This window comes from Cervus elaphus, chromosome 33, assembly GCF_910594005.1.
Source record: "Cervus elaphus chromosome 33, mCerEla1.1, whole genome shotgun sequence".
In the NCBI taxonomy this organism is placed as follows: domain Eukaryota; kingdom Metazoa; phylum Chordata; class Mammalia; order Artiodactyla; family Cervidae; genus Cervus; species Cervus elaphus.
In genome coordinates this window covers 6,577,065-6,590,312 of record NC_057847.1, presented here as the reverse complement: position 1 = coordinate 6,590,312, position 13,248 = coordinate 6,577,065, and the positions used below count along the sequence as shown (strand labels likewise).

The following is a 13,248-nucleotide window of genomic DNA, read 5'->3' as shown; positions in this document are numbered from 1 at the left end:
ATACTGCTCATCTGACCCATGGGAGAGTTCCTTTCCTTCTCCTCAAGAGCATATCAATAAAAAAACATTAACCACTACTTTCTTAGATCATCTTGAATTCCGTCAAAAGTGTCACACACCTCCAGAAGTTGTGGGTTAGTATACTGTAATGTGGCCATCTCTTGTTCAATTTCTGCTTGTGTTTTTTTCTTCTCTTCCAATTTAATGTCTTCTTTTCTGTCATTCAATACCTCGTTTGGGGCAGGAATTGGAACTTTGTTTTGCATCCATGCCTTGGGAATGAAGAGAACATTAAAGTATACCGTAAGTGTGTAAATTATAATGACAGAATGAGAAAACCATTCTATAATATCACCAGCTCATTCCAACCTGGTGAATACAAGTTGGTGCAGCTGGTGAATTATCTTTATTTCTAACTCTAATTCTCTAATTCTTAGCGACACAGGAATAGAGTTAGGCAAAGCACATTACTAGGTAGAAATTGCTAAGCTGAAAAAGCTGCAAGATTTCACATGCTATTAAGATGCAAAGCCTGCCTGCCTCTTCAAAAGGGCATGTGCACTTTTGCACACTGTGTGGGGGAACAAAGTGGAAGACAGAAAAAATATGTTGAAGAGGGTCAACATACTCTTTCCACTCCAAGTCTCTTTTCTTCTTCCAATAACTTGGATAATAATAAGGAGGTGAGAATAAAAGAATATCCAGAGAAGATTCATGACAAACTCAGCACTAACTGCAAAGCAGCAGATGGAGACTATGTCTAATAATGCCTGAAATATGTGAAGAAAGCTCCAGAAAGTCTATAGGACAGCCAGACATACCTTCAACAGATGAGATAATACAAGGGAAACCTATCCCTGCACCTCAGCGAGACTCACTAGTTCCCCACGCATGCGGAGGGCACGGGGAGGGGATGAGGGTGCACGCGGAGTTCCTCACCTGCTGGAACTGAGCAGGGATAGGCTTTGCATACGGAACCTTCTTCTGAGGCACTTTTTTCTGATCCTTTTGCATCACCTCCTCCATTCCCCAATCTAAACCTGGAATTGTCATTTCAATTTCATTTGACTCATCTTTCCCTATAACCAAGAAGAGAAGCAGTTAGCCAAGGAAATGAAAGAAAGTGGCCACCTCATCAGTGAATGTATTTTTGAAAGAACAAATTCTAAATATTATACAGCTTATATCACTTTTATCAATGTTTCTCAACATACATCATTTTGACATTTTCAAAATAACTTAATATCACAATTACAGGAAACAGGTAAAATTACAGAAAAAGTTTAGGTACAACTTCTCTTACCCATCTGTTCTTGTTCCATAGCTAATTTTAGTTGTTCTGGTATTCCCATCCCTGGAATTACTGCCAGACTATTAGGTTCAAGGTCATCTATAAATAGGAATATAGCCATTGTCAATAGAGATTTCATAAATGTAGTGGGCCAATAAAATTAACACTTTATAAAAATTATTGTTAGAGATTCATAAATCAATAAACTATAAAACTAAAATTCATTTTACATAATCTTCTCAATACTTAACACTTTTACTACAGACTATCATATTTCAAAGAAGAATAAACACACAAGAACCTCACCATATTCCACTCCATCTTCAGACATTCCAGGTAATAGGTTGAGGTTGTATCGATCTCGCATTTTATCACCTGGTCGGTTTCGGGTCCAAAATTTGCTGTCAAAATAAAAGTATTTGGAGGGAGGAAGAGAGAAGCAGAGTTTTAGTGTATCTCTGGGCACTTAACAACACTAAGCAGTCCTCTGGCAAAAACAACAGAGTTTTAAAATGCCTTATTCTAAAATTTTTTAATGTAGAAAGATTTTTTTTAATTAGAAGGCAAAACAAAATTCAAATAACAAAGTCATATTCAATACTCAACCTCCTTGTAATATATTATTTATAAACCACTGCAAACATGTACTTAAAATTAAGTTAGAAAATAAATACATTCATCTATGAATAAACTAAATATACATTTATCTCCAGCTGCTCCATAAACACAGCAATTCCTTGTCATTTCTGACACAGAGCTTACCTAGTATGGTCATTTGAGCCTGAGCAGAGAATATGTCCGAGGGGATGCCAAGCCAGACTCCAGATCATTCCTTCATGGGCCATCTCCATTCCACCTACTTCTTTCTCTACTCTGTAAGGGCACCACAGAAAGCAGTCTTTTTCACAAAAGTTATTCAGCTTCTCCTCCACCAAAGAAGGTACTTTCTTTTAGTGTAATACAAAGCTACCAAACTTGGTAACTTTGAATCTGGTCAATTCCACATGTTTCAGAGGTACCCAGTTGTGATCAGTAACAGTTTTCCAAAGAGCACCTCAGAGGGGAAAGGCCTTAGAAATTACCTTACCACAGGAAACAAGGAAGTCGGTCTTACTCTCCCTTTATGACTTCCGTAGCCAAAAAGAGAGGTGCTATGTTTTCTATTCCAAACTGGGTTTACAGATACAGGACATATGAACATTTAGAAAAAAATACAACACACTATCATTTTTTTCACTTTCGGGTGTGGTCTTCATACAATTTACAACTTCTTTACATAGAAAGTGCCACATACCCAACATGCCAAAATAACAAAGAGCCATCAGACCCTCCACTGGCAAAAAGTCCTTCATGAACAGGATGCCAGGCCACAGCTGTAAACAAAAACATACAGAAAGACAAAATTATTAAGATGTCAGAATTCTACAGTAATAGAATGAGAAGCATATCATAGTCACTGACCTGTAGCTTCTTTCTTATGACCTCGGAAGACTTGAAGCTCTTCTTTCAGATTTCGGATGTCGAAAAGTTTACAGAGGTGGTCACGTGATGCTGTGAGTAGCCAGTTGCCATTGAGATTTAATTTCACTTCCATTACTGTGTTTTTATGGGCATGACTAGAAACAAAGAACCAAGAAAATAATCCTGGGTCAGAATTCAAAACAAGTCTAAATCAATGGTCATTTATTTTTCTTGAAAAGTACATGGTAGTCAAGTTGGCAAAAAGTTTGGCCTAGAAGTAATAAAGCATGTAACATTACAGGACTACAGTTAAAATATACATGAAAGAAATAGGTCAAAGACAAAAATAATGTCCATTATCTAAGCAGTTTTTACTGACCAATTTAAAACAGCAGCAGAACTTCAACTGGGTAGAAAACTTTATCTGTGAAGCAAGGAAACACTTGAACACATAAATTAATATTCAATAAAGCTCATTAAATTTTAGAAATTCAATAAGCTGCTCTTATTAAGTCAAACATTAAAAAAGAACTTGAGATAGTTTGAGGGTTAATTGGAACTAAAGACTCTGCAACTGCTGAGGCCTGCACAATACACATCTCCTAGGAGCACCATTCACAAGGTGTTCTGTTTGCTTGTGGCCACTGGAGCTGTGCAACCAGGCAGCCTTGCTGCCAACCAGCTCACTCTGGACATGGCTCAGTTCTCAATCAGAGGGACTAGGAAACAGCTGCTTAGTAGGGGAGAAAAAAAAAAATCAACAACATATTACATGAACTGTGAATGTTCACAGATGAGTCAAAGAGAAAATTTTATGATATGGCTTTATTGTAACTAAACACCTCAGGCAAAAAAATGAGAACTGATTTAAAAACGGAGGGAAAACGTCTCTCTCTGAAGAGCTGTAGTGAGAAGGAGACAGGTGGGCTGTCTAACACGTGGCACACATATCAACTCCATACAGTGCCAAGTGTATCAATATTATGAGAAATCTAGAGTAGTAGTAATAACCACCTCCTCCCTACCCCTTATCCCACGATACCCAAATTAAATTTACATGTATATGGGAGAACAAACATCAAGCCTGACTTTATGAGGAATTTAGAGAGAAATCACATTTAATAAACAAAAGGCCTATAGATAAGAGTCCATCTATTGTCTACACTGTTTCAGGAATAAATGAGAGGAAAGAAGGCTAATAGTTAACAATTCAGTCAGCTTTGCTCTCTTTTTTTTAAGGATCAAGGTGGGGTTCCTATCACTTACAGTGTTGCAAGACTCTGCCCAGTCTTGGGATCCCAGAACTTGATTGGCTGTTGACTATCTTTACTTCCTGAAACAACTAACCCTTTTGTTGGATGCCAGTCTACACACTTCACATCAGCACCGTGCCCTGTCGGAAACAAGTTAAGATAAAAACCTAATCAGCATAGACATTTAAAACAGGACTCCATTCTAATTTAAACCAAAGTAGAGACACCTATTAAATGTTCTGATCCTAGTGCTCAGTCTTCTTAAACTTTAAAATGCAACCTCCCCTTCTAGGCCACAATGCACAGGAACCATTTCTCTTCTGGAACTATTCTCACCTACTTGCTGGTAGCCCAGTCAAGACTTTTTTGGAAGCTTTACCTCTCAGGCCCCTGTATATAAAGCTTTTCAAACTTTTCATGATCTTCTATGTATTATCCTAATTATTAGAAACAACTCTTGTTCACTTTAGCTTTCCCACTTGCAGCAGTCCCTACAGATCGAAAGTTATAAATCCAGACATCATCACTTTCTAGACGTGACAATAGGAAAAGCATTCCACCTTTCTGATCCCATTTCCTGAAATATAGAATGAGAAAAATAATCCCTGCTTCACTCACACTTATGTCAGATGAGATGATAATAAAAGCTAGACAATCAAGTGCTCACTATATGATAGGCAGTGTATGAAGCACTTACAAGCATCACTTCTTTAAATCCTCACAAAATCCTGAGGAAAGCTGTTCTCCTCAACAAGAACAGGAGCTGGAACCTGAAACCAGTCTCCTGAATTAGGGATAGTAGTTCTCTTAACCACTGTGATTACTTCACAAGTGTAATAGACTAACTTACTAAAAATCACTAAAGCAAAAATCAGAATTTACAAACTGAAAAAAAAAAATGAGCATGATTTTCGAAAACTTGGTTGCTATACAAAAAGAGCCTCAAGAGTATTTTATATAGCAAATGCCCTAAGAAGCAAGTGGAGAGAGGTAAACAGCACTTGAAATAGCTCCTTCTCTAACCTGGATCAAATCTGGCTTCTATGAAGTGGGAAGGAGGAAGGCTACAGAAGAACAGAAAAATCGGAAAGGAAGGAAGGAAGAGATGGTTCTAGAGGCACTGGAGAGTGAAATATACACCATGCAGAAAGGGAATTCGCACCTCAAATAGGCAAGGACTTAACTAGAGACCATCCCTGTGCTAGCAAGCACTCGGAAGATACCAACTATCTGGAGAGCAATTTGGCAATGTCTATGAAAAAGCATGAAAAAAGTGTATGTCCTACAACCAGTAACTCCATGTCTCAGAAATGATCCTAAGGACATAATGTGTGTCCATAAAATTTGATTTGTAAGGATGTTTACTGATATAGTTTATTTTTAAATGTTCTTGAGTAGGAAATATACTACAAATTAAATTTCAGTATGGCATATGTGCTCAATGGAATATGATACACCTATTATAAATGATTTTATAGATAACAGCATGGTTAAAATGATCATGATACTAAGTTTATTTAAAAAAAAAACAACTGTGTATAGCATTCCTGATGCCATCACTGTAGAAGGCAAACAAATTAATAACATGAGGGACTGTGTGTGCACAGCTACATAGAGAAAAAAGGCAAGCAGCCTAGATACCAAGCTGTTACAATATTAAACTGAATAGTAATTTCAAGGTAATTATTTCTCTGTCTTCTGCTTTTATATTTCCTACAATAAATATATATTATTTTGTAACCAACAAACAGAAAAGGAAAAGAGGTTTTGTTGTTCCCTTAATTTTTTTTATTAAGAACTGAGGATGGAAAAATTGGATAGAAATATAATTCAAGCTCCCAGACCCTTGTTTGCCTTAAGAACTTTAAATGTCATTAACAATTTTATCCTTAAAAGATATGGCCAGAGAATTTTAAAACTTTATGGGTCACTGTCACCTAAAATTAAATATTGTATAGATATGTATTTTTATCAAATTTGAGTAGAAAGCACATGAGAAAGCATTTTTTAAAATGTGATGCACTGTGCAAAAAAGTTCATATTCTCAGCAGTCACCTCTACCTCACTTTCTCTGAGACACTTTTACTACATAAAGAAAGTATATCTGTTTAAAAACGTATATGCAAAAACAAACCAAAAAAAAAACAAAAAATAAAAAAACCCTATCAACCCATAAGAAAGGAACAGCAAAGTATATTTTAGTTGCTTTACTTTTGTTTTTGGAAGTTTTCTAAAATATTTAAATAGAATTCAAACAAGTGAGAAATCCCATTCATCCGTTTTTGTTAAATGAACTTACCCATACTCATTTATGTAACTAATATAAGTCAAATTGATCTGGACTGATTGAATATTATTTTATTGGTCACTGTCCCTAATAATAAAAATAATACCACTAGCAAACACATATACTCCTTACGTGTGGTACTATTCTAAGCAAAGTATGTATTGCTCAGTCACTTCAGTCGTATCCAACTCTCTGTGATCCCACTGACTGTAGCCCTCCAGGCTCCTCCATCCATGGGATTCTCCAGGCAAGAATACTGGAGTAGGTTGCCATTTCCTTCTCACTGAGCCATAATTTTACATCTGATTACAAAGCACAGATAGGCTAACTAACTTGCCCAAAATTATACACTTGATATGTGGCAGGGCAGATATATGAGTGCAGCAAGCTGGCCCCCAAGCCACTGGTCTTGTCGCCTATTACATACTGCCTTATCACATGTGAAAGGTCAGTTTGAGAGTTACAAAGGAAAACAAAAATATGTACCTTCCTACTGAATATTTGTTTTTCTGTGCAGAAAAACTCACCAAAGGACGGTGTATTTCAGACAGGGTACTGAAATACAAGAGGGGCTATGCAATTATTTTATCTTTGAAAAATGTACATATATTATCTACTTTAAAAAATAAATACAAATAATCTAAGAAAATATGTACAAAAAGTATGTGTAGCTTGCTAACATTTGTGGCTTAAATAGAGAGACACACAAACATATACAGAGGACACACATACATTTGCTCAAAAATGCATAAAATGTGTCTGAAAGACTATTCAAGAATCTGATAACATTAACTGCCACAAAGAATGAGAACTGGGTACTGAGAGAACAAGGGTAAGGACAGTTCACTGTATATTATTTGGTAATTTTAAAATATTGAAAACAAATGATCTTCAGAGAAAAAGATTCAATTAAAAATTTTAATTTAGTTAATGGATTACCTCTATGAAATCTTTACAAGTAGCATAAGTCATTTTCATAATTTTTCATGAAAAAGAAGAAAATAAATAATTGAGCTGGCATAGAAGGAAACTAATGTACAACTGATTCCTTCTCCAGGAAAAAAAGTTACTGAATTCCCAATGAAGAGACAAAAACTACTTCAAATAATGAAATTCTACCCTCTCCTGTCAATATGACACATTTAGATCCAGAAGAATTAAACAAGTAGAAATTTATCCTAAGAAAATAATTTTAAAGGATTTTTTCAAACTTATTTTCAAAACATGGTATTTGAAGCCTTGTTCATACTGGTAAAAAAGTATAAAACAGTTTAGAAGTGGAATGACTAAATCAACTGTGCCACAGTCCAAAAATAGAAGAAACATACAACTACTGCAATGAAGCTTCTAGGAACAAAGAAAAATGCTCATAAAATAAAAGTGGACTTTTAAAAAGCAAACAATACATGCACAAACTGTGCATATGCTGTAAGGATGATTATAAAAATGCACATAAATAATTGTTATAAAAATGTACATACAGATAAGCAGGAAAGGAAAATTATATGGGAAATTATGAGAATAAAGGTAAGATTTTTCTATCTACATTTCCTAAAATATTGTGGTTTTAGTCATAAATAACATGGGTAGATTCTGCGTGTCTGAACTTTCTGATGTGCTTTTAAAATGGGAAAAAAATGCAAGCGACTTTGCTAGGTAATATCTTATCCATCAAAGGCAAAAATTAATTTTGGTGACACAGTGTTAATATAGTTGTTTAGTCACTAGGTTGTGTTCGATTCTTCTGCAATCCCACAGACTAGCTCTCCAGGCTCCTCTGTCCATGGCACTTCCCAGGTAAGAATACTGGAGTGAGTTGCCATCTCCTTCTCCAGGGGATCTTCCTGACCCAGGGATCAAACCCATGTCTCCTGCATTGGCAGGAGGATTCTGTTAATGAGTTATAGACACTTTATACACAACTGGTTGAAAGGAAATTAGCACAACTTTCCAGGGGCTTTTGGCCCAATCAAAATGTTATATGCTTACAGCTTTTAATTCTGTAATCCCTCTGGTAGGAATCTACCATGTTTGCAGCTGTAAAAAGCACACCAAGATTTATATTTAAAGGTATTTATTGGACCTTATTTGAATTGTAAAACTGGAAACAATCTATATCAATGAGGGGCTATTTAGAAAAATTTAGGTACATCAATATAACTGAATACAATACAGCTATTAAAATTGAGGTTGGAACTGAAAGAGGAAATGTTTGAGTGACTTTATACCTTTATACCTTGATTATGGAGGTGGTTACAAAAATGAAGCAGTGGGAAGGAACTTTTTGGAGGGACAAAAATGTTATATATCTTGATCGTGCATATGTTATCGTGCATATATTTGTTAAAATTCATAGAACTGTACACCTAAACAGGGTATAAACCTGATTTCTAAAATCTTAAGCAGAAAAGCAAAGTGTCATTTAGCTCCATTTGTAAAGAAGAAAACATAAGAAAACATAATAGTTCAGGGAGAAGAAACGGTATGGGTTTAAGAAGCAATTTACTCTTTTATACTGATTGAAATTTCCAACATGTGCTTTTATTACTTTGTATAACGGCAACTGCTTCTGATTTCCTTCTATTCAAAACTCAAGGGACTGACTGACACCAGTTAGCACCTGTGTTTGCCAGTACAGAACTAACCAGTGCCTGGGGTCCCAGGGAGATACACTTCAGAGCCTCAGTGGGAATGTAAAGTTTCATTGAAAGCTTTTGGACTTGGTATGACTGAATTAAGTTCAAAGATATTAAAGGTTTTGTGACCTGGCATGCCATATATAAAAACTTAACCTTATATAAATTATTATCTCATGGAAAAATGACTTGAGTCCCAAACACAAGGCTTATCAATTTCAACCATTATCCCTACAGAACGCCTTTACAATAATTTTTATCATTTCAAAGATACAGAATTTCAGGACAGAATCATTCAAAGTGCTTTGTTATCCGCAAACATGGAAATTTCAAGAATGCAGTATTTTAATGCTAAAGCAATTAATACATCCACATGACAACTTTTTATTGGCCTAGTGACCTAGATATTTTAGTAGTAAAAACATCTTGCTAATGGCTCAAGATTTTAGGACTAAAAACTTCTTGACAATGAAAGACCAAGTATTTTTTAAAGTGACATTTAAATGTTTCAGGTTTAGGCTCATAACTCTCAACACCGCCAGACCTGCTCCATACACTATAAAGGAACAGTGTGCAGACTTGTAGGGGACTGTAATAAACACATACAATCATCATTAGGATGGCAGAGCTTTAAGAACCCAGTGATGCAGGCACATGGTTGCCAAATAAAAACTCTAGAATCCCTGAGAAAGGTAAGAAGTATCTTGGTTGTAGTAGCAGTAGTAGTGTTAGTCGCTCAGCCATATCCAACTTTTTGCAACCACACAGACTGTAGCCCACCAGCCTTCTCTGCTCAGGACTTCTCCAGGCCAGAATACTGGAGCAGGCAGCCAGGGGATCTTCCTGACCCAGGGATTGAACTCAGGTCTCCCGCATTATAGTTGAGACACCAAGGAAGCCCAGCTTGGCTGTATTTGACAGCAACTAGAAATGGGGGCTGTGTTTGAAGAAAGATTTCAATATTGATACTTGGAGGTACAACTGCCAAATTCTAATATATCCCAGTTGCAACTCATCAAATGAAATATAAGACTGTCATGATAAATCTGCATGTGAGACTCCTTTTGAATGCTTATCCTTAAGAATTTAACCTGCACTGTTCAACATAGTAGCTATTAGCCACATGTGGCTATTTAAATGTTTTAATTTAGATTAAAAATTAGGTCCCTCAGTCACACTACCAACATTTCAAGTGCTCAACAGCCCCATGTGACTAATGACTAGCATATTGGAAGCATAAATATAGAATATTTCCATCATCACAAGAAGTCCTATTGGACAACACTGATTTAGACTGTAATCAGTCATTTTAAAAAAATTTTCTTCTCCATAACCACATTATTTTTATTTACTATCTCAGTTATAAAATGAACAGCAACAACAAAAAATTATCTTCAATCAATACTTGAGCTAGTGAAGACCTGCAAAGTTATAAAGTCTTGTACAAGTTTTACAAGAGAAAACTGAGGCCTATTTGGGTTAGTCCACTGACCACTGGTAGCCAGTACTGCCTCCTTCCCATTTCCAATCTTCCCTTCACCTTACTAAATATAAAACATCCAAATAAAGGGGCAAAGAGTTTCTATTGTTTATCAAATTTTGCTTGCACAAATGTAACTGAGGAGGGTGCAGAAGGAAAACTTGTAAATACCTTTCCATCTTGAAAATATGAAAAGAATTTAGGGGTGAAACCTAAACACCAAAATAAGAATTACTTTTAACTGAGAAGTAATCACACTGACCTTGAAGAGCAAGGTCCTGTTAAATGTGGCAACCATGACCCAACTCCACCCAAAGAAATTCCAAATTAATCTAATCACACTGGGTTACTCTCAGAACTTAAGTTTTGAGGGCAGTGAGTTCTGCATCATTTCTTTGGTAGCTAAACAATCCTTCCAGATCCTCGCTAAATGAACAGTGACAGAATTAGCATCTCTGGGACACAGGTGGCATTTGCTTTGTGGGTTAACCAGTGTCTGACATCCAGAATTGTTTAGCTTATTACTTCATAATACTTGTTTGCAAAAAGCAACCATTAATTGTGATTAGAATTTATACTGAATGGGGAGATTAACAATAATTTTACTTACTCCACCTGATTCTTCTTTCACACATTCATCTATCTTTCACTTGTTCACTAATTCAAAATAAAGGTGCTCAACAGTACTTACTGGGCTCCTACTACGGGTGCTCAATCTCTAAAGCAAGTGATCTGCACACGAAACAGAACTGAACTCTGGGGAAGTATCTGTGGAACCACAAAGTTCAGGCACAAAAACTTTCAAGAAAGTTAATGCTTAAAAAAGTTTTCTGAATATAGACAGAAATTAAGGCAGCAAAAACTAATACAGGTTTTTTAGATAGCTGTCCACAAAACAAACAAAAAACCTTTTAAAATAAATGTTACATAACTATCTTGAAATAAGGTGCAGAATGCAGGAAAAAAAGTTTTTCCTAATGATAAAATGTTTAGATTTTTTTTTTAAAGGCTATCCTAGAAATATAATGCAGAGACTCCTTAATAAATCCTAAAATTTTAGGAATAGCAGGATAGATGTCCTTAGCTATGTGGTGAACAGCTCTAGGCTTATTTTTGTAGAAACTGGAGCCTTCCTGTTTATTAATAATGTCCTATCCCAGAATCATAAAGTATAGTGCAGTGAAGGCTGCTGCTGCTGCTGCTAAGTTGCTTCAGTCGTGTCCGACTCTGTGCGACCCCATAAACGGCAGCCCAGCAGGCTCCCCCGTCCCTGGGATTCTCCAGGCAAGAACACTGGAGTGGGTTGCCATTTCCTTCTCCAGTGTATGAAAATGAAAAGTGAAAGTGAAGTCGCTCAGTCGTGTCTGACTCTTAGCGACCCCTTGGACTGCAGCCTCCCAGGCTCCTCCGTCCATGGGATTTTCCAGGCAAGAGTACTGGAGTGGGGTGCCACTGCCTTCTCCAGCAGTGAAGGCCAGAAGCCAACAAAGGAACAAGGTCTGTTTTGGATCTTCCCTTCCCAGAGGTTCCCTAGCCTCTGTGAAACTGTATGTGAACTTAGTGCCCCTGTGCATTTTTCAAGAACCTCATCTCTCCTCCACAGCCTCACCAGACCCTAAGGGACCTATCAGCCCACATGGGTAAACAGCCCTGCCTTAAGACAGAGCATATGTCCCAAGGCTTGGTGAACAGTCTGAAAAGCAAGATACAGAATTTTATTTGAAGGTCAGAAATAGTGTCCATTTTCCCATTTTATTTTTCCTGGATCAGATCATTATATGAACAAATCTTAAGTTTTCTTTCATACATAGCTTACAAAAAGCACCAAGATTTTCTAATACAGGAAGGAAAAAAGCAAACAAAATTCAAGTACCACTTTGTACAACGTTAACAGTTGAAGAACTGCTATTCAAGAAAGTGTGTCAAACATTAACAACAAACTCAAGCTACTTTCAGCCACAAGAACAGAAAATATAACAGATTAGTTTAAGGCAAAGGGAATGTGTAGCCATGGTCCATAGCCAGACATTTCAGCAGATCAGCAGAATTAAGAATTTTAAAAATTAAGGAACATTAAGTTACCTGTACATTGGTCAATGAATATGCAATTTATTAGCACTTTTACCTTCCTTTTTTGTAGAATTTTAAACTTGATCCAACACTGAACATCAATTGAGAGTAATTACTATCTTTGTCATTTAAATCCAGAAAGGTACGTTAGTAAAAAGAACTATAAAATTAAATGGCAAGTAAATTTTGGAAAGTGTACACCTCTAGGCAGTGCTTACACAAAGCATTTTCTAAGCAACAACAGTGCACAGAATCATGGGTGAAGGGTTTCTTTGGTCAAATAGCTTGGGCAATGCTGAATTTTAAAAATTGACAAGTTTTTTCCCATGTCTGAGGCCCTTACAAGGCTTTCAATGTATATTACACATCTGTAGGTGAGAATGTGACTGTGAGTCTTTCTTCCTCAGAATACTTCCAAGTCCCTCCAAAGACCAATCTGCAAAATTCTGAAATGCTAGCTGAAATGATGAATGTAAATTCAGGTCAGTAGACAGTTTTGGAGCAGGACAGGAACAAGTAAAAGGGCACCATATCTGTAATGTGTACTTCTTTTTAAAATTCATAAATATGTAAGCCAAAAGGTAAGGGTTTGACAGAGCTGAGTGGTAACACAGAAGTCTTTATCAGGTTATAAAAAACTATGGAAGATATAGTGTCAGAAGAGCATCGAGTATACAAACAGAAAAACTCATATGGAATAGGAAGTAGATACATCATAAATTTGCCAACCTTCTACTTAACTTACATATTTAATTTGCATATGCAAGGAA

The 13,248-nt window shown here is 36.3% G+C and overlaps 1 protein-coding gene across 5 annotated transcripts in view; it reads right to left on the bottom strand.

Moving 5' to 3' along the window:
* The window catches only part of WDR33 (WD repeat domain 33), a 116,491-nt gene that overhangs the window by 15,569 nt on the left and 87,674 nt on the right, over nt 1–13,248 (bottom strand). For 4 of the 5 annotated variants that reach the window (XM_043894688.1, XM_043894689.1, XM_043894692.1 and 1 more), the window contains 8 exons: nt 4,019–4,145; nt 2,753–2,907; nt 2,586–2,664; nt 2,054–2,164; nt 1,598–1,692; nt 1,304–1,390; nt 940–1,079; nt 120–272 (listed from right to left, as the gene is read on the bottom strand). In XM_043894688.1, the coding sequence (XP_043750623.1) occupies nt 120–272; nt 940–1,079; nt 1,304–1,390; nt 1,598–1,692; nt 2,054–2,164; nt 2,586–2,664; nt 2,753–2,907; nt 4,019–4,145 (947 nt within the window). Of the gene's footprint in view, nt 1–119; nt 273–939; nt 1,080–1,303; nt 1,391–1,597; nt 1,693–2,053; nt 2,165–2,585; nt 2,665–2,752; nt 2,908–4,018; nt 4,146–11,932; nt 12,937–13,248 lie in introns of those variants that run through there. The other variant, XM_043894694.1, reaches the window with a different exon arrangement.